Source organism: Scyliorhinus torazame, chromosome 4 (genome assembly GCF_047496885.1).
Source record: "Scyliorhinus torazame isolate Kashiwa2021f chromosome 4, sScyTor2.1, whole genome shotgun sequence".
Classification (NCBI taxonomy): Eukaryota; Metazoa; Chordata; class Chondrichthyes; order Carcharhiniformes; family Scyliorhinidae; genus Scyliorhinus; species Scyliorhinus torazame.
This window is the reverse complement of record NC_092710.1, coordinates 358335101-358360750: the sequence shown is the minus strand read 5'-3', so window position 1 is coordinate 358360750 and position 25650 is coordinate 358335101. Positions and strand designations below refer to the sequence as shown.

Sequence of the window (25650 nt, the reverse complement as noted above, 5' to 3'; positions counted from 1 at the left end):
TCTCTCCCTCCCTCACACACTCCCTCTCTCCCTCTCCTCACTGACACACTCCCTCTCTCCCTCCCTCACACACTCCCTCTCTCCCTCTCCTCACTGACGCGCTCCCTCTCTCCTTCTCCTCACTGACACACTTCCTCTCTCCCTCTCCTCACTGACACACTCCCTCTCTCCCTCCCTCACACACACCCTCTCTCCCTCTCCACACTGACACACTCCCTCTCTCCCTCTCCTCACTGACGCGCTCCCTCTCTCCCTCTCCTCACTGACACACTCCCTCTCTCCCTCTCCACACTGACACACTCCCTCTCTCCCTCCCTCACACACACCCTCTCTCCCTCTCCACACTGACACACTCCCTCTCTCCCTCTCCTCACTGACGCGCTCCCTCTCTCCCTCTCCTCACTGACGCACTCCCTCTCTCCCTCTCCTCACTGACATACTCCCTCTCTCTCTCCTCACTGTCACACTCCCTCCCTCTCCAACTGACACACTCCCTCCCTCTCCTCACTGACACACTCCCTCTGTCTATCTCCTCACTGACACACTCCCTCTCTCCCTCTCCTCACTGACTCACTCCCTCTCTGCCTCCCTCTCCAACTGACACACTCCCTCCCTCTCCTCACTGACACACTCCCTCTGTCTATCTCCTCACTGACACACTTCCTCTCTCCCTCTCCTCACTGACTCACTCCCTCTCTCCCTCCCTCTCCATCTGACACACTCCCTCCATCTCCTCACTGACACACTCCCTCTCTCCCTCTCCTCACTGACACACACCCTCTCTCCCTCTCCTCACTGACACACTCCCTCTCTCCCTCTCCTCACTGACACACTCCCTCTGTCTATCTCCTCACTGACACTCTCCCTCTCCTCACTGACACACACACTCCCTCCCTCTCCTCACTGACACCCCCTCTCTCTCCTCACTGACACTGTCAGAGGGTCAGTACTGAGGGAGTGCTGCAGTGTCAGAGGGTCAGTACTGAGGGAGCGCTGCACTGTCAGAGGGTCAGTACTGAGGGAGTGCTGCACAGTTTGAGGGTCAGTACTGAGGGAGTGCTGCACTGTCAGAGGGTCAGTACTGAGGGAGTGCTGCACTGTCAGAGGGTCAGTGCTGAGGGAGTGCTGCGCTGTCAGAGAGTCAGTACTGAGGGAGTGCTGCACTGTCAGAGGGACAGTACTGAGGGAGTGCTGCACGGTCAGAAGGTCAGTACTGAGGGAGTGCTGCACTGTCAAAGGGTCAGTACTGAGGGAGTGCTGCACTGTCAGGGGGTCAGTACTGAGGGAGTGCCGCACTGTCAGAGGGTCAGTACTGAGGGAGTGCCGCACTGTCAGAGGGTCAGTACTGAGGGAGTGCCGCACTGTCAGAGGGTCAGTACTGAGGGAGTGACGCACTGTCAGAGGGTCAGTACTGAGGGAGTGCTGCACTGTCAGAGGGTCAGTACTGAGGGTGTGCCGCACTGTCAGAGGGTCAGTACTGAGGGAGTGCCGCACTGTCAGAGGGTCAGTACTGAGGGAGTGCCGCACTGTCAGAGGGTCAGTACTGAGGGAGTGCCGCACTGTCAGAGGGTTAGTACTGAGGGAGTGCTGCACTGCCAGAGGGTCAGTACTGAGGGAGTGCTGCACTGTCAGAGGGTCAGTACTGAGGGAGTGCCGCACTGTCAGAGGGTCAGTACTGAGGGAGTGCTGCACTGTCAGAGGGTCAGTACTGAGGGAGTGCCGCACTGTCAGAGGGTCAGTACTGAGGGAGTGCCGCTCTGACAGAGGGTCAGTACTGAGTGAGTGCTGCACTGTCAGAGGGTCAGTACTGAGGGAGTGCTGCACTGTCAGAGGGTCAGTACTGAGGGAGAGCCGCACTGTCAGAGGGTCAGTACTGAGGGAGTGCCGCACTGTCAGAGGGTCAGTACTGAGGGAGTGCTGCGCTGTCAGAGGGTCAGTACTGAGGGAGTGCTGCACTGTCAGAGGGTCAGTACTGAGGGAGTGCTGCACTGTCAGAGGGTCAGTACTGAGGGAGTGCTGCACTGTCAGAGGGTCAGTACTGAGGGAGTGCTGCACTGTCAGAGGGTCAGTACTGAGGGAGAGCCGCACTGTCAGAGGGTCAGTACTGAGGGAGTGCCGCACTGTCAGAGGGTCAGTACTGAGGGAGTGCCGCACTGTCGGAGGGTCAGTACTGAGAGAGTGCTGCACTGTCAGAGGGTCAGTACTGAGGGAGTGCCGCACTGCCAGAGGGTCAGTACTGAGGGAGTGCTGCACTGCCAGAGGGTCTGTACTGAGGGAGTGCCGCACTGTCAGAGGGTCAGTATTGAGGGAGTGCCGCACTGTCAGAGGGTCAGTACTGAGGGAGTGCTGCACTGTCAGAGGGTCAGTGCTGAGGGAGTGCCGCAGTGTCAGAGGGTCAGTACTGAGGGAGTGCCGCACTGTCAGAGGGTCAGTACTGAGGGAGTGCCGCACTGTCAGAGGGTCAGTACTGAGGGAGTGCTGCACTGTCAGAGGGTCAGTACTGAGGGAGTGCCGCACTGTCAGAGGGTCAGTGTTGAGGGAGTGCCGCACTGTCAGAGGGTCAGTACTGAGCGAGTGCCGCACTGTCAGAGGGTCAGTACTGAGGGAGTGCTGCACTGTCAGAGGGTCAGTACTGAGGGAGTGCTGCACTGTCAGAGGGTCAGTACTGAGGGAGTGCTGCACTGTCAGAGGGTCAGTACTGAGGGAGTGCCGCACTGTCAGAGGGTCAGTACTGAGGGAGTGCTGCGCTGTCAGAGGGTCAGTACTGAGGGAGTGACGCACTGTCAGAGGGTCAGTACTGAGGGAGTGCCGCACTGTCAGAGGGTCAGTACTGAGGGAGTGCTGCACTGTCAGAGGGTCAATACTGAGGGAGTGCCGCACTGTCAGAGGGTCAGTACTGAGGGAGCACCGCACTGTCAGAGGGTCAGTACTGAGGGAGTGCTGCACTGTCAGAGGGTCAGTACTGAGGGAGTGCCGCACTGTCAGAGGGTCAGTACTGAGGGAGTGCCGCACTGTCAGAGGGTCAGTACTGAGGGGGTGCCGCACTGTCAGAGGGTCAGTACTGAGGGAGTGCCGCACTGTCAGAGGGTCAGTACTGAGGGAGTGCCGCAGTGTCAGAGGGTCAGTACTGAGGGAGTGCCGCAGTGTCAGAGGGTCAGTACTGAGGGAGTGCTGCACTGTCAGAGGGTCAGTACTGAGGGAGTGCTGCACTGTCAGAGGGTCAGTACTGAGGGAGTGCTGCACTGTCAGAGGGTCAGTACTGAGGGAGTGCCGCAGTGTCAGAGGGTCAGTACTGAGGGAGTGCCGCAGTGTCAGAGGGTCAGTACTGAGGGAGTGCCGCAGTGTCAGAGGGTCAGTACTGAGGGAGTGCCGCAGTGTATGATGACTGTGCTCTTTTCATCGAGTTCCTGATCATATTATCTCTCAACAGGAAATTTCTGCGGATCCGCAGTTTATTCTTGCTGGTGCCTCACGAACAGACGTGTGTCAGGGTGCGCTGGGTGAGTTGAGGTGCACGGTCATTGATGGATAACTGTTCAGGGTGATGATACCAATCCAGAGCCCAACCTTTACTCGGATATCGGACAAGAAACCCCAACAGTTTGCAATTTGTTGAACTGTGATGAAATGATACTTCACCACAGGAATGACTCCACTGTCAAGTTGGGCTATTTTAGATTAAAACAAAGTTTATTTTTAACACTGTTGTAACCACATTCACATTACAGAACAGGCTTCGCAATTCACAGTTAAACAGTTCAATTGAATGAAAAACTTTACCTTGCGTCTTACACCGTCCCTGTAAATATTCCAAGCAAGTAGCCCCAATACGGTTCAAATGCCACTTATAAATAAAGTTAACGAAACATGTTTACTTACTGCCTTCTGTGGAGGCTGTCTGGAGAGAGACCCTTTCAAGAGCAGACACTTGTGTTGTCAGACCCTTCATCTCAACCGAACAGCAGTTGGCGAAATTGCAAACTGCACTCAGATCTGGTTCCTCCCATGAATTACAGCATCCTCTTCCTTCTAAGATGTCCCATGAGCTGCTCAGCTTAGAATACGGGTAATCCCTCAAAACGTCAACACGTCTGGAACCATCCAAAACATAAACAATGTTACATTGGCCCTTTCCCAGTAACCAAGTAATTGGTTGGAATGAATGAATATCTCACAGTTAAGACACTTAGTTACAGCTTTAGTAGATATACAGTCTGGGTACCTTAACATAGTCAGTTTAATAATATCACTGCAACAAAAAAATAGATAATATAGAAAAATTTCTGCACACATCATAACATCTAACACCGTGCTGTACCTGTCCTGGGAGTGTTTGATGGGGACAGTGTAGAGGGAGCTTTACTCTGTATGTAACCCCGTGCTGTACCTGTCCTGGGAGTGTTTGATGGGGACAGTGTAGAGGGAGCTTCACTCTGTAGCTAACCCCGTGCTGTACCTGTCCTGGGAGTGTTTGATGGGGTCAGTGTAGAGGGAGCTTTACTCTGTATCTAACCCCGTGCTGTACCTGTCCTCGGAGTGTTTGATGGGGACAGTGTAGAGGGAGCTTCACTCTGTAGCTAACCCCGTGCTGTACCTGTCCTGGGAGTGTTTGATGGGGTCAGTGTAGAGGGAGCTTTACTCTGTATCTAACCCCGTGCTGTACCTGTCCTGGGAGTGTCTGATCGGGACAGTGTAGAGGGAGCTTTACTCTGTATCTAACCCCGTGCTGTACTTGGTCCTCGGAGTGTTTGATGGGGACAGTGTAGAGGGAGCTTTACTCTGTATCTAACCCCGTGCTGTACCTGTCCTGGGAGTGTTTGATGGGGACAGCGTAGAGGGAGCTTTACTCTGTATCTACCCCTGTGCTGTACCTGTCGTGGGAGTGTTTGATGGGTACAGTGGAGAGGGAGCTTTACTCTGTATCTTACCCTGTGCTGTACCTGTCCTGGGAGTGTTTGATGGGGACAGTGCAGAGCGAGTTTTACTCTGTATCTAACCCCGTGCTGTACCTGTCCTGGGAGTGTTTGATGGGGACAGTGTAGAGGGAGCTTTACTCTGTGTCTAACCCCGTGTTGTACCTGTCCTGGGAGTGTTTGATGGGGTCAATGTAGAGGGAGCTTTACTTTGTATCTAACCCCGTGCTGTACCTGTCCTGGGAGTGTTTGATGGGGTCAGTGTAGAGGGAGCTTTACTCTGTATCTAACCCCATGTTGCCCCTGTCCTGGGAGGTTTGATGGAGACAGTGTCGAGGGAGCTTCACTCTGTATCTAACCCCGTGCTGTACCTGTCCTGGGAGTGTTTGATGGGGTCAGTGTAGAGGGAGCTTTACTCTGTATCTAACCCCGTGCTGTACCTGTCCTGGGAGTGTTTGATGGGGACAGCGTAGAGGGAGCTTTACTCTGTATCTACCCCTGTGCTGTACCTGTCGTGGGAGTGTTTGATGGGTACAGTGTAGAGGGAGCTTTACTCTGTATCTTACCCTGTGCTGTACCTGTCCTGGGAGTGTTTGATGGGGACAGTGCAGAGCGAGTTTTACTCTGTATCTAACCCCGTGCTGTACCTGTCCTGGGAGTGTTTGATGGGGACAGTGTAGAGGGAGCTTTACTCTGTATCTAACCCCGTGATGTACCTGTCCTGGGAGTGTTTGATGGGGTCAATGTAGAGGGAGCTTTACTTTGTATCTAACCCCGTGATGTACCTGTCCTGGGAGTGTTTGATGGGGACAGTGTAGAGGGAGCTTTACTCTGTATCTAACCCCGTGCTGTACCTGTCCTGGGAATGTTTGATGGGGTCAGTGTAGAGGGAGCTTTACTCTGTATCTAACCCCATGTTGCCCCTGTCCTGGGAGGTTTGATGGAGACAGTGTAGAGGGAGCTTTACTCTGTATCTAACCCCGTGCTGTACCTGTCCTCGGAGTGTTTCATGGCGACAGTGTAGAGGGAGCTTTACTCTGTATCTAACCCCGTGCTGTACCTGTCCTGGGAGTGTTTGAGGGGACAGCGTAGAGGGAGCCTTACTCTGTATCTACCCCTGTGCTGTACCTGTCCTGGGAGTGTTTGATGGGGACAGTGTAGAGGGAGCTTTACTCTGTATCTAACCCCGTGCTGTACCTGTCCTGGGAGTATTTGATGGGGAGAGCGTAGTGGGAGCTCTACTCTGTATCTCACCCCGTGCTGTACCTGTCCTGGGAGTGTTTGATGGGGACAGTGTAGAGGGAGTTTTACTCTGTATCTAACCCCGTGTTGTACCTGTCTTGGGAGTATTTGATGGGGACAGTGTAGAGGGAGCTTTACTCTGTATCTAACCCCGTGTTGCCCCTGTCCTGGGAGTGTTTGATGCGGACAGTGTAGAGGGAACTTTACTCTGTATCTAACCCTATGCTGTACCTGTCCTGGGAGTGTTTGATGGGGACACTGTAGAGGGAGCTTTACTCTGTATCTAACACTGCGTTGTCCCTGTCCTGGGAGTGTTTGATGGGGACAGTGTAGAGGGAGCTTTACTCTGTATCTAACTCCGTGCTGTACCTGTCCTGGGAGTGTTTGAGGGGACAGCGTAGAGGGAGCCTTACTCTGTATCTACCCCTGTGCTGTACCTGTCCTGGGAGTGTTTGATGGGGACAGTGTAGAGGGAGCTTTACTCTGTATGTAACCCCGTGCTGTACCTGTCCTGGGAGTGTTTGATGGGGACAGTGTAGAGGGAGCTTTACTCTGTATCTAACCCCGCGCTGTACCTGTCCTCGGAGTGTTTGATGGGGACAGTGTAGAGGGAGCTTCACTCTGTAGCTAACCCCGTGCTGTACCTGTCCTGGGAGTGTTTGATGGGGTCAGTGTAGAGGGAGCTTTACTCTGTATCTAACCCCGTGCTGTACCTGTCCTGGGAGTGTCTGATCGGGACAGTGTAGAGGGAGCTTTACTCTGTATCTAACCCCGTGCTGTACTTGGTCCTCGGAGTGTTTGATGGGGACAGTGTAGAGGGAGCTTTACTCTGTATCTAACCCCGTGCTGTACCTGTCCTGGGAGTGTTTGATGGGGACAGCGTAGAGGGAGCTTTACTCTGTATCTACCCCTTTGCTGTACCTGTCCTGGGAGTGTTTGATGGGGACAGTGCAGAGCGAGTTTTACTCTGTATCTAACCCCGTGCTGTACCTGTCCTGGGAGTGTTTGATGGGGACAGTGTAGAGGGAGCTTTACTCTGTGTCTAACCCCGTGTTGTACCTGTCCTGGGAGTGTTTGATGGGGTCAATGTAGAGGGAGCTTTACTTTGTATCTAACCCCGTGCTGTACCTGTCCTGGGAGTGTTTGATGGGGTCAGTGTAGAGGGAGCTTTACTCTGTATCTAACCCCATGTTGCCCCTGTCCTGGGAGGTTTGATGGAGACAGTGTCGAGGGAGCTTCACTCTGTATCTAACCCCGTGCTGTACCTGTCCTGGGAGTGTTTGATGGGGTCAGTGTAGAGGGAGCTTTACTCTGTATCTAACCCCGTGCTGTACCTGTCCTGGGAGTGTTTGATGGGGACAGCGTAGAGGGAGCTTTACTCTGTATCTACCCCTGTGCTGTACCTGTCGTGGGAGTGTTTGATGGGTACAGTGTAGAGGGAGCTTTACTCTGTATCTTACCCTGTGCTGTACCTGTCCTGGGAGTGTTTGATGGGGACAGTGCAGAGCGAGTTTTACTCTGTATCTAACCCCGTGCTGTACCTGTCCTGGGAGTGTTTGATGGGGACAGTGTAGAGGGAGCTTTACTCTGTATCTAACCCCGTGATGTACCTGTCCTGGGAGGTTTGATGGAGACAGTGTAGAGGGAGCTTTACTCTGTATCTAACCCCGTGCTGTACCTGTCCTCGGAGTGTTTGATGGCGACAGTGTAGAGGGAGCTTTACTCTGTATCTAACCCCGTGCTGTACCTGTCCTGGGAGTGTTTGAGGGGACAGCGTAGAGGGAGCCTTACTCTGTATCTACCCCTGTGCTGTACCTGTCCTGGGAGTGTTTGATGGGGACAGTGTAGAGGGAGCTTTACTCTGTATCTAACCCCGTGCTGTACCTGTCCTGGGAGTATTTGATGGGGAGAGCGTAGTGGGAGCTCTACTCTGTATCTCACCCCGTGCTGTACCTGTCCTGGGAGTGTTTGATGGGGACAGTGTAGAGGGAGTTTTACTCTGTATCTAACCCCGTGTTGTACCTGTCTTGGGAGTATTTGATGGGGACAGTGTAGAGGGAGCTTTACTCTGTATCTAACCCCGTGTTGCCCCTGTCCTGGGAGTGTTTGATGCGGACAGTGTAGAGGGAACTTTACTCTGTATCTAACCCTATGCTGTACCTGTCCTGGGAGTGTTTGATGGGGACACTGTAGAGGGAGCTTTACTCTGTATCTAACACTGCGTTGTCCCTGTCCTGGGAGTGTTTGATGGGGACAGTGTAGAGGGAGCTTTACTCTGTATCTAACTCCGTGCTGTACCTGTCCTGGGAGTGTTTGAGGGGACAGCGTAGAGGGAGCCTTACTCTGTATCTACCCCTGTGCTGTACCTGTCCTGGGAGTGTTTGATGGGGACAGTGTAGAGGGAGCTTTACTCTGTATCTAACCCCGTGCTGTACCTGTCCTGGGAGTATTTGATGGGGAGAGCGTAGTGGGAGCTCTACTCTGTATCTCACCCCGTGCTGTACCTGTCCTGGGAGTGTTTGATGGGGACAGTGTAGAGGGAGTTTTACTCTGTATCTAACCCCGTGTTGTACCTGTCTTGGGAGTATTTGATGGGGACAGTGTAGAGGGAGCTTTACTCTGTATCTAACCCCGTGTTGCCCCTGTCCTGGGAGTGTTTGATGCGGACAGTGTAGAGGGAACTTTACTCTGTATCTAACCCTATGCTGTACCTGTCCTGGGAGTGTTTGATGGGGACACTGTAGAGGGAGCTTTACTCTGTATCTAACACTGCGTTGTCCCTGTCCTGGGAGTGTTTGATGGGGACAGTGTAGAGGGAGCTTTACTCTGTATCTAACTCCGTGCTGTACCTGTCCTGGGAGTGTTTGATGCGGACAGTGTAGAGGGAGCTTTACTCTGTATCTAACCCCGTGTTGCCCCTGTCCTGGGAGTGTTTGATGTGGACAGTGTAGAGGGAACTTTACTCTGTATCTAACCCAGTGCTGTACCTGTCCTGGGAGTGTTTGATGGGGACAGTGTAGAGGGAGCTTTACTCTGTACTAACCCCGTGCTGTACCTGTCCTGGGAGTGTTTGATGGGGACAGTGTAGAGGGAGCTTTACTCTGTATCTAACCCCGTGCTGTACTTGGTCCTCGGAGTGTTTGATTGGGACAGTGTAGAGGGAGCTTTACTCTGTATCTAACCCCGTGCTGTACCTGTCCTGGGAGTGTTTGATGGGGACAGCGTAGAGGGAGCTTTACTCTGTATCTACCCCTGTGCTGTACCTGTCGTGGGAGTGTTTGATGGGTACAGTGTAGAGGGAGCTTTACTCTGTATCTTACCCTGTGCTGTACCTGTCCTGGGAGTGTTTGATGGGGACAGTGCAGAGCGAGTTTTACTCTGTATCTAACCCCGTGCTGTACCTGTCCTGGGAGTGTTTGATGGGGACAGTGTAGAGGGAGCTTTACTCTGTATCTAACCCCGTGATGTACCTGTCCTGGGAGTGTTTGATGGGGTCAATGTAGAGGGAGCTTTACTTTGTATCTAACCCCGTGCTGTACCTGTCCTGGGAGTGTTTGATGGGGTCAGTGTAGAGGGAGCTTTACTCTGTATCTAACCCCATGTTGCCCCTGTCCTGGGAGGTTTGATGGAGACAGTGTAGAGGGAGCTTTACTCTGTATCTAACCCCGTGCTGTACCTGTCCTCGGAGTGTTTGATGGGGACAGTGTAGAGGGAGCTTTACTCTGTATCTAACCCCGTGCTGTACCTGTCCTGGGAGTGTTTGATGGGGACAGCGTAGAGGGAGCTTTACTCTGTATCTACCCCTGTGCTGTAAATGTCCTGGGAGTATTTGATGGGTACAGCGTAGAGGGAGCTTTACTCTGTATCTCACCCAGTGCTGTACCTGTCCTGGGAGTGTTTGATGGGGACAGTGTAGAGGGAGTTTTACCCTGTATCTAACCCCGTGTTGTACCTGTCCGGGGAGTGTTTGATGCGAACAGTGTAGAGGGAGCTTTGCTCTGTATCTAACCCCATGCTGTACCTGTCCTGGGAGTGTATGATGGGGACAGCGTAGAGGGAGCTTTACTCTGTATCTCACCGCTGTGCTGTACCTGTCCTGGGAGTGTTTGATGGGGACAGTGTAGAGGGAGCTTTACTTTGTATCTAACCCCGTGCTGTACATGTCCTGGGAGTGTTTGATGGGGACAGTGTAGAGGGAGCTTTACTTTGTATCTAACCCCGTACTGTACCTGTCCTGGGAGTGTTTGATCGGGACAGTGTAGAGGGAGCTTTACTCTGTATCTAACCCCGTGCTGTACCTGTCCTGGAAGTGTTTGATGGGGACAGCGTAGAGGGAGCTTTACTCTGTATCTACCCCTGTGCTGTACCTGTCCTGGGAGTGTTTGATGGGGACTGTGTAGAGGGAGCTTTACTCTGTATCTAACCCCGTGCTGTACCTGTCCTGGGAGTGTTTGAGGGGACAGCGTAGAGGGAGCTTTACTCTGTATCTACCCCTGTGCTGTACCTGTCCTGGGAGTGTTTGATGGGGACAGTGTAGAGGGAGCTTTACTCTGTATCTAACCCCGTGCTGTACCTGTCCTGGGAGTATTTGATGGGGAGAGCGTAGTGGGAGCTCTACTCTGTATCTCACCCCGTGCTGTACCTGTCCTGGGAGTGTTTGATGGGGACAGTGTAGAGGGAGTTTTACTCTGTATCTAACCCCGTGTTGTACCTGTCTTGGGAGTATTTGATGGGGACAGTGTAGAGGGAGCTTTACTCTGTATCTAACCCCGTGTTGCCCCTGTCCTGGGAGTGTTTGATGCGGACAGTGTAGAGGGAACTTTACTCTGTATCTAACCCTATGCTGTACCTGTCCTGGGAGTGTTTGATGGGGACACTGTAGAGGGAGCTTTACTCTGTATCTAACACTGCGTTGTCCCTGTCCTGGGAGTGTTTGATGGGGACAGTGTAGAGGGAGCTTTACTCTGTATCTAACTCCGTGCTGTACCTGTCCTGGGAGTGTTTGATGCGGACAGTGTAGAGGGAGCTTTACTCTGTATCTAACCCCGTGTTGCCCCTGTCCTGGGAGTGTTTGATGTGGACAGTGTAGAGGGAACTTTACTCTGTATCTAACCCAGTGCTGTACCTGTCCTGGGAGTGTTTGATGGGGACAGTGTCGAGGGAGCTTTACTCTGTACCTAACCCTGTGCTGTGCCTGTCCTGGGTGTGTTTCATGGGGACAGTGTAGAGGGAGCTTTACTCTGTATCTAACCCCGTGCTGTACCTGTCCTGGGAGTGTTTGATGGGGACAGTGTAGAGGGAGCTTTACTCTGTATCTAACCCCGTGTTGCCCCTGTCCTGGGAGTGTTTGATGCGGACAGTGTAGAGGGAACTTTACTCTGTATCTAACCCTGTGCTGTACCTGTCCTGGGAGTGTTTGATGGGGACAGTGTAGAGGGAGCTTTACTCTATATCTAACCCCGTGTTGCCCCTGTCCTGGTAGTGTTTGATGGGGACAGTGCAGAGGGAGCGTTACTCTGTATCTAACCCCGTGCTGTACCTGTCCTGGGAGTGTTTGATGGGGTCAGTTTAGAGGGAGCTTTACTCTGTATCTAACCCTGTACTGTACCTGTCCTGGGAGTGTTTGATGGGGTCAGTGTAGAGGGAGCTTTCCTCTGTATTTAACCCCGTGCTGTACCTGTCCTGGGAGTGTTTGATGGGGTCAGTTTAGAGGGAGCTTTACTCTGTATCTAACCCTGTACTGTACCTGTCCTGGGAGTGTTTGATGGGGTCAGTGTAGAGGGAACTTTAAGACCATAAGACCATAAGACATAGGTGCGGAAGTAAGGCCATTCGGCCCATCGAGTCCACTCCACCATTCAATCATGGCTGATTTCAACTCCATTTACCCGCTCTCTCTCCATAGCCCTTAATTCCTCGAGAAATCAAGAATTTATCAACTTCTGTCTTAAAGACACTCAACGTCCCAGCCTCCACCGCCCTCTGTGGCAATGAATTCCACAGACCCACCACTCTCTGGCTGAAGAAATTTCTCCTCATCTCTGTTCTAAAGTGACTCCCTTTTATTCGAAGGCTGTGCCCCCGGGTCCTAGTCTCCCCTGCTAATGGAAACAACTTCCCTACGTCCACCCCATCTAAGCCATTCATTATCTTGTAAGTTTCTATTAGATCTCCCCTCAACCTCCTAAACTCCAATGAATATAATCCCAGGATCCTCAGACGTTCATCGTATGTTAGGCCTACCATTCCTGGGATCATCCGTGTGAATCTCCGCTGGACCCGCTCCAGTGCCAGTATGTCCTTCCTGAGGTGTGGGGCCCAAAATTGCTCACAGTATTCTAAATGGGGCCTAACTAATGCTTTATAAAGCTTCAGAAGTACATCCCTGCTTTTATATTCCAAGCCTCTTGAGATGAATGACAACATTGCATTTGCTTTCTTAATTACGGACTCAACCTGCAAGTTTACCTTTAGAGAATCCTGGACTAGGACTCCCAAGTCCCTTTGCACTTCAGCATTATGAATTTTGTCACCGTTTAGAAAATAGTCCATGCCTCTATTCTTTTTTCCCAAGTGCAAGACCTCGCACTTGCCCACGTTGAATGTCATCAGCCATTTCTTGGACCACTCTCCTAAACTGTCTAAACCTTTCTGCAGCCTCCCCACCTCCTCCATACTACCTGCCCCTCCACCTATCTTTGTATCATCGGCAAACTTAGCCAGAATGCCCCCAGTCCCGTCATCTTGATCGTTAATATATAAAGAGAACAGCTGTGGCCCCAACACTGAACCATACGGGACACCACTCGTCACCGGTTGCCATTCCGAAAAAGAACCTTTTATCCCAACTCTCTGCCTTCTGCCTGACAGCCAATCGTCAATCCATGTTAGTACCTTGCCTCGAATACCATGGGCCCTTATTTTACTCAGCAGTCTCCCGTGAGGCACCTTATCAAAGGCCTTTTGGAAGTCAAGATAGATAACATCCATTGGCTCTCCTTGGTCTAACCTATTTGTTATCTCTTCAAAGAACTCTAACAGGTTTGTCAGGCACGACCTCCCCTTACTAAATCCATGCTGACTTGTCCTAATCCGACCCTGGACTTCCAAGAATTTAGAAATCTCATCCTTAACAATGGATTCTAGAATCTTGCCAACAACCGAGGTTAGGCTAATTGGCCTATAATTTTCCATCTTTTTCCTTGTTCTCTTCTTGAACAGGGGGCTTACAACAGCGATTTTCCAATCCTCTGGGACTTTCCCTGACTCCAGTGACTTTTGAAAGATCATAACTAACGCCTCCACTATTTCTTCAGCTATCTCCTTTAGAACTCTAGGATGTAGCCCATCTGGGCCCGGAGATTTATCAATTTTTAGACCTCTTAGTTTCTCTAGCACTTTCTCCTTTGTGATGGCTACCATATTCAACTCTGCCCCCTGACTCTCCGGAATTGTTGGGATATTACTCATGTCTTGGATTGGATTGGATTTGTTTATTGTCACGTGTACCGAGGTACAGTGAAAAGTATTTTTCTGCGAGCAGCTCAACAGATCATTAAGTACATGAGAAGAAAAGGGAATAAAAGAAAATACATAATAGGGCAACACAACATATACAATGTAACTACATAAGCACTGGCATCGGGTGAAGCATACAGGGTGTAGTGTTAATGAAATCAGTCCATAAGAGGGTCATTTAGGAGTCTGGTGACAGTGGGGAAGAAGCTGTTTTTGAGTCTGTTCGTGCGTGTTCTCAGACTTCTGTATCTCCTGCCCGATGGAAGAAGTTGGAAGAGTGAGTAAGCCGGGTGGGAGGGATCTTTGATTATACTGCCCGCTTTCCCCAGGCAGCGGGAGGTGTAGATGGAGTCAATGGATGGGAGGCAGGTTTGTGTGATGGACTGGGCGGTGTTCACGACTCTCTGAAGTTTCTTGCGGTCCTGGGCCGAGCAGTTGCCATACCAGGCTGTGATGCAGCCTGATAGGATGCTTTCTATGGTGCATCTGTAAAAGTTGGTAAGAGTCAATGTGGACATGCTGAATTTCCTTAGTTTCCTGAGGAAGTATAGGCGCTGTTGTGATTTCTTGGTGGTAGCGTCGACGTGGGTGGACCAGGACAGATTTTTGGAGATGTGCACCCCAAGGAATTCTTCTACTGTGAAGACTGACGCAAAGTACTTATTTAGTTCCTCAGCTATTTCCTTGTCTCCCATCACTAGATTACCAGCGTCATTTTGGAGCGGCCCAATGTCTACTTTTGCCTCCCGTTTGTTTTTAATGTATTTAAATAAACTTTTACTATCATTCCTAATGTTACTGGCTAGCCTACCTTCATAATTGATCCTCTCTTTCCTTATTTCTCTCTTTGTTATCCTCTGTTTGTTTTTGTAGCCTTCCCAATCTTCTGAGTTCCCACTACTCTTTGCCACATTATAGGCTTTCTCTTTTGCTTTGATGTATTCCCTAAATTCCTTTGTCAGCCATGGCTGCCTAATCCCCCCTCTGATAACCTTTCTTTTCTTTGGGATGAACCTCTGTACTGTGTCCTCAATTACTCCCAGAAACTCCTGCCATTGCTGTTCTACTCTCTTTCCCACTAGGCTCTGCTCCCAGTCGATTTTCGTCAGTTCCTCCCTCATGCCCCTGTAGTTACCTTTATTTAACTGTAACACCTTTACATCTGATTCTACCTTCTTTCTTTCAAATTGGAGATTGCATTCGACCATATTATGATCACTGCCTCCTAAGTGTTCCCTTACTTTAAGATCTTTAATCAAGTCTGGCTCATTACATAACACTAAGTCCAGAATGGCCTGTCCCCTCGTGGGCCCCATCACAAGCTGTTCCAAAAAACCCTCCTGTAAACATTTATTGAATTCCCTTTCCTTGGGTCCACTGGCAGCATTATTTACCCAGTCCACCTGCATATTGAAGTCCCCCATGATCACTGTGACCTTGCCTTTCTGACATGCACTTTCTATTTCGTGGTGCATTTTGTGCCCCTGGTCCTGACCACTGTTAGGAGGCCTGGACATAACTCCCATTATGGGTTTTTTTGCCTTTGTGGTTCCTCAACTCTACCCACACAGACTCCACATCATCCGACCCCATGTCGTTTAGTGGTATTGATTTAATTTCATTCCTAATTAACAAGGCAACCCCGCCCCCTCTGCCCACCTCTCTGTCTTTTCGATAGGTTGTGAATCCCTGGATCTTTAAATGCCAGTCCTGAACCCCCTGCAACCATGTCTCTGTGATGCCGACCACATCATACCTGCCAGCCACAATCTGGGCCACAAGCTCATCTACCTTGTTCCGTACACTGCGCGCATTTAAATATAGCACCTTTAATTCTCTATTGACCGTCCCTTTTTGTTTTCTTAGTGTGGTGGACCTTGGTTTACTGAGCCTTTCCATACACTGTGTCATATTTTGTGGGATGGGGACTATCGTAACCTCTCCTGAGTTCTGTCTTTTCGTGCTTATTTGTATTCCTAAGCAGCTACGCTTCCCACTGATTACTTCACCTCTTGGTTCCCTGACTTTCCCTTCCCCCCCAATCTCTAGTTTAAAGTCCTATTGACCACCCTATTTACTCTTTTCGCCAGAACACTGGTCCCAGCTCGGTTCAGGTGGAGACCATCCCAACGGTATAGGCCCCCCTGTCCCAAAACTGATGCCAGTGTCCCATGAAAAGGAACCCCTCTTTCCCACACCACTCTTTCAGCCACGTGTTAACTTCCCTTATTCTTGCCTCTCTATGCCAATTTGCACGTGGCTCGGGCAGTAATCCGGAGATTATGACCCTTGAGGACCTGTTTTTTAATTTGAATCCTAGCTCTTTATAATCTCTAAACAGGTCCTCTTTCCTAGACTTGCCTATGTTGTTGGTACCGACATGGACCACAACAACTGGATCCTCCCCCTCCCTCTCCAGTATCCTTTCAAGCCGGTCAGAGATGTCCCGCACCCTAGCACCGGGCAGGCAACATACCATGCGGGACTCTTTATCCTGCTCACAAAGGATACTATCTATCCCCCTGATAATAGAATCCCTACAACTACAACTTGCCTATTTACTCCCTCCCCTTGAATGGCCTGCTGAACCATGGTGCCTTGGTCAGCCTACTCATCCTTCCTGCAACCCTGTTCGCCATCCACACAGGGAGCAAGTGCCTCGTACCTGTTGGACAGGGTCAAGGGCTGAGGCTCCTGAGTTCCTGACTGCTGGTTCCCTTTACCTGCCTGACTTGCAGTCACACCCTGCTGTCCCTGGCCACTGGCAGGATTTAAACTACTTACTCTGACAGGTGTGACTGCCTCCTGAAACACAGTGTCCAGGTAAGTCTCCCCCTCCCGGATGTGCCTCAGTGTTTGAAGCTCAGACTCCAGCTCATCAACTCTGAGCCGGAGCTCTTCGAGCAGCCAACACTTACTGCAGATGTGGTCGTTGCAGCTCGCAATGGGATCTGCCAGCTCCCACATCAAGCAGCTCAAGCACATCACCTGACCAGCCATCACTAATTAATTAATTAGTTTAATTTAAGTTCACGAGTTTAGCTGTTTTTAAAAAAAATTGGGGCAGATTTGCGATCAACCAATCAGATCACAGCTTCCCTCTGACGTCACTTTTGGGGGAAAAAACTTTCCTGGTTACCTCACTGCACTAAATTACCACATTCTCACTCTGCCTGTGTCTCACTCACTCAGGCTGTATCTCCTTGACCAGCGCAATCTGTATCTAACCCCGTGCTGTACCTGTCCTGGGAGTGTTTGATGGGGACAGTGTAGAGGGAGCTTTACTCTGTATCTAACCCCGTGCTGTACCTGTCCTGGGAGTGTTTGATGGGGACAGTGTAGAGGGAGCTTTACTCTGTGTCTAACCCCCTGCCGTACTTGTCCTGGGAGTGTTTGATAGCGACAGTGTAGAGGGAGCTGTACTCTGTATCTAACCACGTGGCTGTACCTGTCCTGGGAGTGTTTGATGGGGACAGTGTAGAGGGAGCTTTACTCTGTATCTAACCCCGTGCTATACCTGTCCTGGGAGTGTTTGATGGGGACAGTGTAGAGGGAGCTGTACTCTGTATCTAACCCCGTGCTGTGTCTGTCCTGGGAGTGTTTGATGGGGACAGTGTAGAGGGAGCTTTACTCTGTATCTAACCCCGTGCTGTACCTGTCCTGGGAGTGTTTGATGGGGACAGTGTAGAGGGAGCTTTACTCTGTATCTAACCCCGTGATGTCCCTGTCCTGGGAGTGTTTGATGGGGACAGTGTAGAGGGAGCTTTACTCTGTATCTAACCCCGTGCTGTCCCTGTCCTGGGAGTGTTTGATGGGGACAGTGTAGAGGGAGCTTTACTCTGTATCTAACCCCGTGCTGTGTCTGTCCTGGGAGTGTTTGATGCGGACAGTGTAGAGGGAGCTTTACTCTGTATCTAACCCCGTGCTGTACCTGTCCTGGGAGTGTTTGATGGGGACAGCGTAGAGGGAGCTTTACTCTGTATCTAACCCAGTGCTGTACCTGTCCTGGGAGTGTTTCATGGGGACAGTGTAGAAGGAGCTTTACTCTGTATCTAACCCCGTGCTGTACCTGTCCTGGGAGTGTTTGATGTGGACAGTGTAGAGGGAGCTTTACTCTGTATCTAACCCCGTGCTGTGTCTGTCCTGGGAGTGTTTGATGCGGACAGTGTAGAGGGAGCTTTACTCTGTATCTAACCCCGTGCTGTACCTGTCCTGGGAGTGTTTGATGGGGACAGCGTAGAGGGAGCTTTACTCTGTATCTAACCCAGTGCTGTACCTGTCCTGGGAGTGTTTCATGGGGACAGTGTAGAAGGAGCTTTACTCTGTATCTAACCCCGTGCTGTACCTGTCCTGGGAGTGTTTGATGGGGACAGTGTAGAGGGAGCTTTACTCTGTATCTAACCCCGTGCTGTTCCTGTCCTGGGAGTGTTTGATGGGGACAATGTAGAGGGAGCTTGACTCTGTATCTAACCCTGTGCTGTACCTGTCCTGGGAGTGTTTGATGGGGACAGTGTAGAGGGAGTTTACTCTGTATCTAACCCCGTGCTGTGCCTGTCCTGGGAGTGTTTGATGGGGACAATGTAGAGTGAGCTTTACTCTGTATCTAACCCCGTGCTGTACCTGTCCTGGGAGTGTTTGATGGGGACAGTGTAGAGGGAGTTTACTCTGTATCTAACCCCGTGCTGTGCCTGTCCTGGGAGTGTTTGATGGGGACAATGTAGAGGGAGCTTTACTCTGTATCTAACCCCGTGCTGTACCTGTCCTGGGAGTGTTTGATGGGGACAGTGTAGAGGGAGTTTACTCTGTATCTAACCCCGTGCTGTGCCTGTCCTGGGAGTGTTTGATGGGGACAATGTAGAGGGAGCTTTACTCTGTATCTAACCCCATGCTGTACCTGTCCTGGGAGTGTTTGATGTGGACAGTGTAGAGGGAGCTTTACTCTGTATCTAACCCCGTGCTGTACCTGTCCTGGGAGTGTTTGATGGGGACAGTGTAGAGGGAGCTTTACTCTGTATCTAACCCCGTGCTGTACCTGTCCTGGGAGTGTTTGATGGGGACAGTGTAGAGTGAGCTTTACTCTGTATCTAACCCCGTGCTGTGCCTGTCCTGGGAGTGTTTGATGCGGACAGTGTAGAGTGAGCTTTACTCTGTATCTAACCCCGTGCTGTGCCTGTCCTGGGAGTGTTTGATGCGGACAGTGTAGAGGGAGCTTTACTCTGTATCTAACCCCATGCTGTGCCTGTCCTGGGAGTGTTTGATGGGGACAGTGTAGAGGGAGCTTTACTCTGTATCTAACCCTGTGCTGTACCTGTTCTGGGAGTGTTTGAAGGGGACAGTGTAGAGGGAGCTTTACTCTGTATCTAACCCCGTGCTGTGCCTGTCCTGGGAGTGTTTGATGGGGACAGTGTAGACGGAGCTTTACTCTGTATCTAACCCCGTGCTGTGCCTGTCCTGGGAGTGTTTGATGCGGACAGTGTAGAGACCTCGCTGCTCTGTCCAGCGGGCGGTGGCTGCCTCGCTGCTCTGTCCAGCGGGCGGTGGCTGCCTCGCTGCTCTGTCCAGCGGGCGATCGCTGCCTCGCTGCTCTGTCCAGCGGGCGATAGCTGCCTCGCTGCTCTGTCCAGCGGGCGATCGCTGCCTCGCTGCTCTGTCCAGCGGGCGATGGCTGCCTCTCTGCTCTGTCCAGTGGGCGATGGCTGCCTCTCTGCTCTGTCCAGCGGGCGATAGCTGCCTCGCTGCTCTGTCCAGCGGGCGATGGCTGCCTCGCTGCTCTGTCCAGCGGGCGATGGCGGCTTCGCTGCTCTGTCCAGTGGGCGATCGCTGCCTCGCTGCTCTGTCCAGTGGGCGATCGCTGCCTCGCTGCTCTGTCCAGCGGGCGATAGCTGCCTCTCTGCTCTGTCCAGCGGGCGATGGCTGCCTCGCTGCTCTGTCCAGCGGGCGATGGCGGCTTCGCTGCTCTGTCCAGTGGGCGATGGCTGGCTCTCTGCTCTGTCCAGCGGGCGATCGCTGCCTCGCTGCTCTGTCCAGCGGGCGATGCCTGGCTCTCTGTCTTTGATGAGAGCCTCTCTGTTTTGGCTCTCAATGCGGTGGGTGGTGGGGTAATTTGATCGTAGATGGTTTTAATTGTTGGTACCAACGTAATAAGAACATAAAAACTAGGAACAGGAGTGGGCCATCTGGCCCCTCGAGCCTGCTCCGCCATTTAATGAGATCATGGCTGATCTTTTGTGGACTCAGCTCCACTCTCCGGCCCGTACACCATATCCCTGAATCCCTTTATTCTTTAGAAAGGTATCGATCTTTTTCTTAAAAACATTTAAAGAAGGAGCCTCAACTGCTTCACTGGGCAAGGAATTCCAGAGATTCACAACCCTTTGGGTGAAGAAGTTCCTCCTACATTCCGTCCTAAATCTACCTCCCTTATTTTGAGGCTATGCCCCCTAGTTCTGCTTTCACCCACCAGTGGAAACAACCTGGCCGCATCTATCCTATCTATTCCCTTCATAATTTTATATGTTTCAATAAGATCCCCCCGCATCCTTCTAAACTCCAATGAGTACAGTCCCAGTCCACTCAACCTCTCGTCATAATCTAATCCCCTCAACTCTGGGATCAACCTAGTGAATCTCCTCTGCACTCCCTCCAGTGCCAGTACGTCCTTTCTCAGGTAAGGAGACCAAAACTGAACACAATACTCCAGATGCGGCCTCACCAACACCCTATACAATTGCAGCATAACCTCCCTAGTCTTGAACTCCATCCCTCTAGCAATGAAAGACAAAACTCGATTAGCCTTCTTAATCACCTGTTGCACCTGCACACCACCTTTTTGTGACTCGTGCACCAGCACACCCAGGTCCCTCTGCACAGCAGCATGTTTTAACATCTTACCGTTGAAAGAATAATCCATTCTGCTGTTATTCCTCCCAAAATGGATAGCCTCACACTTGGCAACATTGAATTCCATCTGCCAGATCCTAGCCCATTCACCGAACCTATCCAAATCCTTCTGCAGACTTCCGGTATCCTCTGCACTTTTTGCTTTACCACTCATCTTAGTGTCGTCTGCAAACTTTGACACATTGCACTTGGTCCCCAACTCCAAATCGTCTATGTAAATTGTGAACAACTGCGGGCCCAACACTGATCCTTGAGGGACACCACTAGTTACAGGTTGCCAACCAGAGAAACACCCATTTATCCCCACTCTCTGCTTTCTGTTAGTTAACCAATCCTCTACCCATGCTACCACTTTACCCTTAATGCCATGCATCTTTAGTTTATGCAGCAACCTTTTGTGTGGCACCTTGTCAAAAGCTTTCTGGAAATCCAGATATATCACATCCATTGGCTCCCCGTTATCTACCGCACTGGTAACAGCCTCAAACAATTCTACCAAATTAGTCAGGCACGACCTACCCTTTGTGAACCCATGCTGCGTCTGCCCAATGGGACAATTTCCCTCCAGGTGCCCCGCTATTTCCTCCTTAATGAAAGATTCCAGCATTTTCCCTACAACCGAAGTTAAGCTTACCGGCCTATAATTACCCGCTTTCTGCCGACCTTTTTTAAACAGTGGTGTCACGTTTGCTACTTTCCAATCCGCCGGGACCACCCCAGCGTCTAGTGAATTTTGATAAATTATCACTAGTGTGTTTACAATTTCCCTAGCCATCTCTTTTAGCACTCTGGGATGCATCCCATCAGGGCCAGGAGACTTGTCTACCTTTAGCCCCATTAGCTTGCCCAATACTGCCTCCTTAGTGATTACAATCATCTCAAGGTCCTCACCTATCATATCTTTATTTCTATCAGTCACTGGCATGTTATTTGTGTCTTCCACTGTGAAGACTGACCCAAAAACCCTGTTCAGCTCCTCAGCCATTTCCCCGTCTCCTTTTATTAAATCTCCCTTCTCATCTTCCAAACGGACCAATATTTACCTTAGCCACTCTTTTTTGTCATATATATTTGTAGAAGCTTTTACTACCTGCTTTTATGTTCTGAGCCAGTTTACTTTCATAGTCTACCGTACTCTTTATAGCTTTTTTTAGTAGCTTTCTGTTGTCCCCTAAAGACTTCCCAGTCCTCTAGCCTCCCAATAATTTTTGCCACTTTGTATGTTTTTTCCTTCAATTTGATACTCTCCCTCACCTCCTTAGATATCCACGGTCGATTTTTCCCCTTTCTACCGTCTTTCTTTTTTGCCGGTATGAACCTTTTCTGAACACTGTGAAAGATCGCTCGGAAGGTTCTCCACTGTTCCTCAACTGCGTCACGATGAAGTCTTTGCTCCCAGTCTACCTTAGCTAGTTCTTCTCTCATCCCATTGTAATCGCCTTTGTTTAAGCACAAAACACTAGTGTTTGATTTTACCTTGTCGTCCTCCATCTGTATTTTAAATTCCACCATATTGTGGTCGCTCCTTCCAAGAGGATCCCGAACTATGAGATCATTAATCAATCCTGCCTCATTACACAGGACCAGATCTAGGACCGCTTGTTCTCTTGTAGGTTCCATTACATACTGTTCCAGGAAATTATCCCGGGCACATTCTATAAACTCCTCCTCAAGGCTGCCTTTACCAACCTGGTTAAACCAATCAACATGTAGATTAAAATCCCCCATGATAACCGCTGTACCATTTCTACATTCATCCGTTATTTCTTTGTTTATTGCCTGCCCTACCATCCTGTTACTATTTGGTGGCCTATAGACTACTCCTATCAGTGACCTTTTCGCCTTACTATTCCTGATTTCCACCCAAATTGATTCAACCTTGTCCTCCATAGCACCAATATCAAGGAGGTTCTCCAGTCAGTGTGAGAGACTCGGTACCCCGTTAAGAAGCAGAATCTCAAAGGGAACAATCCCTCATTGCCCGAGCCACATGCAAATTGGTATCGGGTATGTAAAATGAGAGACAGGTGTGGGGAAAGTGAGTCTGTAGCTTTGGGACGGCCGGCCCCTGCACGGTGCTGGGACCAGTGATACAAACCAGGCACCAGGCAAGCAGAGAGAGGGGGGTCTTGTTTTTACTTCGGGCATGACGATCGGTACAGGCTTGGAATGTCGCAGGGGCCTGTTCCTACCCTGTGCCGTTCTTTGTTCTTAAACTAAATAGTGCCGGGAAAGAGATTAAATCTGGGAACATGGGTTACATCAGAGTGAAAAACAGTCAGAAGACAAAGGTAGCAATTGGGAAATGATGAACAGACTGTGACAGGAAAGTACAGCAAGTACATCCACAAGAACATCAACAAATAGGCCAAGAGGTTTCCAAAAGTAATAAAAAGACAAACAGTCCTGTGTCTGAATACACGGAACAGTCCAGACAGGTAGATCGTGCACTGCGTCAGAGAGCTTCACTGAACAGAACGAGCTCATCGGCCTATCCAATCTCTGCCAGCCATCAAACACCGATCTATTTTTATTATAAATTTAGTGTATCCAATTCTCTTTTTCCCATTAAGGGGCAATTCAGCGTGGCCAATCCAGCTAACCTGCACATCTTTGGGTTGTGGGGGCGAAACCCACGCAGACTCGGTGTTGCTAACTTTTGCCTTAGTTCAATTGCTCTGTTCTATCACTTTTGCCCTTGAGTTGCCAGGTATCTTTCTGATACCACCACGTGGTTCAAGTCCGAGTAATGATCAATAATCCAACACACCGCTTAGTAAGAGTTAAATCAACGCTCATTTATTACATACAGTAATCAATACTTATACATTAATTCTACTTCTAAGCTACTTCCTACAACTGACAGGCCAATACTTAACTTTGGGAATGGCCCACCAGGTCAGGGAAACGAATGGCCTTTCGTCTGGGTTCTGAGCCTGCGGGATTCAAAGCTGGTACAGGTCGATAGCCAGGAGCGCCGATCTCGTAGCGAGCGTTGAAGTAAGACTTACGATTTTAGCGGCTGTTGCAGAAGGTCAGCAGAAGGGTCTCGAAGGATGGCGAGAGGAGAAGGGTCGATTTGAACTTGGACTCTATTCGTATAGTCCCCAGGGGCTTCCCGCCTCACGGGGCGGACCCTGTACCTGGTTCCAAGTGATTGGACTTTGTCCCAATCACTTGGTTCGATATTCTCCAATGCTGGAGCGGTTCCCTGATCGATGGGCGGTCTTGGGGCCACTGTGCCCCATCCCCCCCTTTTTTATTCTCATCCCATTTTCCAGCTCTTGACCCACAGCCTTGCCTGCCCTGGGATTGCAAGTGTACGTCTAAATACTTTGGGAGAATCGCCCCCATAAAATTCTAACAGGGCCGGACAGATTGGATGCAGGGAGGATGTTGTCCCTGGATGGGGAATCGAGAACCAGGGGACACAGTCTCAGAATATGGGACAGACCATTGAGGACTGAGACGAGGGAACATTTCGTCACTCAGAACCTGCGGAATTCTCCACCACAGAGGCTGTGGAGACCAAACCACTGGAAGTGTTTCAGAAAGAGTGAGAGAATGTTTTAGATTTTAATGACATCAAGGGACATGGGGAGAAAGCAGGAATATGCCATGGAGATCGAGGTAACGGACATGGGGAGAGAGCAGGAATATGCCATGGAGATCGAGGTAACGGACATGGGGAGAGAGCAGGAATATGCCATGGAGATCGAGGTAACGGACATGGGGAGAGAGCAGGAATATGCCATGGAGATCGAGGTAACGGACATGGGGAGAGAGCAGGAATATGCCATGGAGATCGAGGTAACGGACATGGGGAGAAAGCAGGAATATGCCATGGAGATCGAGGTAACGGACATGGGGAGAGAGCAGGAATATGCCATGGAGATCGAGGTAACGGACATGGGGAGAGAGCAGGAATATGCCATGGAGATCGAGGTAACGGACATGGGGAGAGAGCAGGAATATGCCATGGAGATCGAGGTAACGGACATGGGGAGAGAGCAGGAATATGCCATGGAGATCGAGGTAACGGACATGGGGAGAGAGCAGGAATATGCCATGGAGATCGAGGTAACGGACATGGGGAGAGAGCAGGAATATGCCATGGAGATCGAGGTAACGGACATGGGGAGAGAGCAGGAATATGCCATGGAGATCGAGGTAACGGACATGGGGAGAAAGCAGGAATATGCCATGGAGATCGAGGTAACGGACATGGGGAGAAAGCAGGAATATGCCATGGAGATCGAGGTAACGGCCAGAATCATAGTGAATGACGGAGCAGGCTCGAATGGCCTCCTCCTGTTCCTCCTTTCTATGACAGTGTGAGGGAGCTGGATCCATCGAATCATAGAATTTACAGTGCAGAATGAGGCCATTCGGCCCATCGAGTCTGCACCGGCCCTTGGAAAGCGCACCCCACGGAAACACGCCACCAACCTATACCCTTAACCCAGTGGCCCCACCTAACCTTTTGGACACTAAGGGCAATTTAGCATGGCCAATCCACCTAACCCGCACACCCTTGGATTGTGGGAGGAAACCGGAGCACCCGGAGGAAACCCACGCACACACGGGGAGAACGTGCAGACTCCACACAGACAGCGACCCGAGGCCAGAATTGAACCCGGGTCCCTGAGCTGTGTGGCAGCGATGCTAACCACTATGCTACCCATTAATATCAGTAGCAGGGTGCTGGGGGAGAGGGGTTACTGAGTGACAGTGCGAAGGAGCTGGGGGAGAGGGGTTACTGAGTGACAGTGTGAGGGAGCTGGATTAACATCAGTAGAGATACAGTCAGTAACACAGGGCGCTGGGGGAGAGGGGTTACTGAGTGACAGTGTGAGGGACCTGGATTAACATCAGTAGAGATACAGTCAGTAACACAGGGTGCTGGGGGAGAGGGGTTACTGAGTGGCAGTGTGAGGGAGCTGGATTAACATCGGTAGAGATACAGTCAGTAACACAGGGTGCTGGGGGGGAGGGGTTACTGAGTGACAGTGTGAGGGAGCTGGATTAACATAAGTAGAGATACAGTCAGTAACACAGGGTGCTGGGGGAGAGGGGT

General features: G+C 50.7%; 1 protein-coding gene across 1 annotated transcript in view; it reads left to right on the top strand.

Moving 5' to 3' along the window:
* LOC140411518 (calpain-1 catalytic subunit-like) overlaps nt 1-25650 on the top strand; it is a 250389-nt gene that overhangs the window by 75256 nt on the left and 149483 nt on the right. Inside the window, exon 3 of the mRNA XM_072500605.1 lies at nt 3431-3500. Within this exon, the coding sequence (XP_072356706.1) occupies nt 3431-3500 (70 nt within the window). The remainder of the gene's footprint in view (nt 1-3430; nt 3501-25650) is intronic.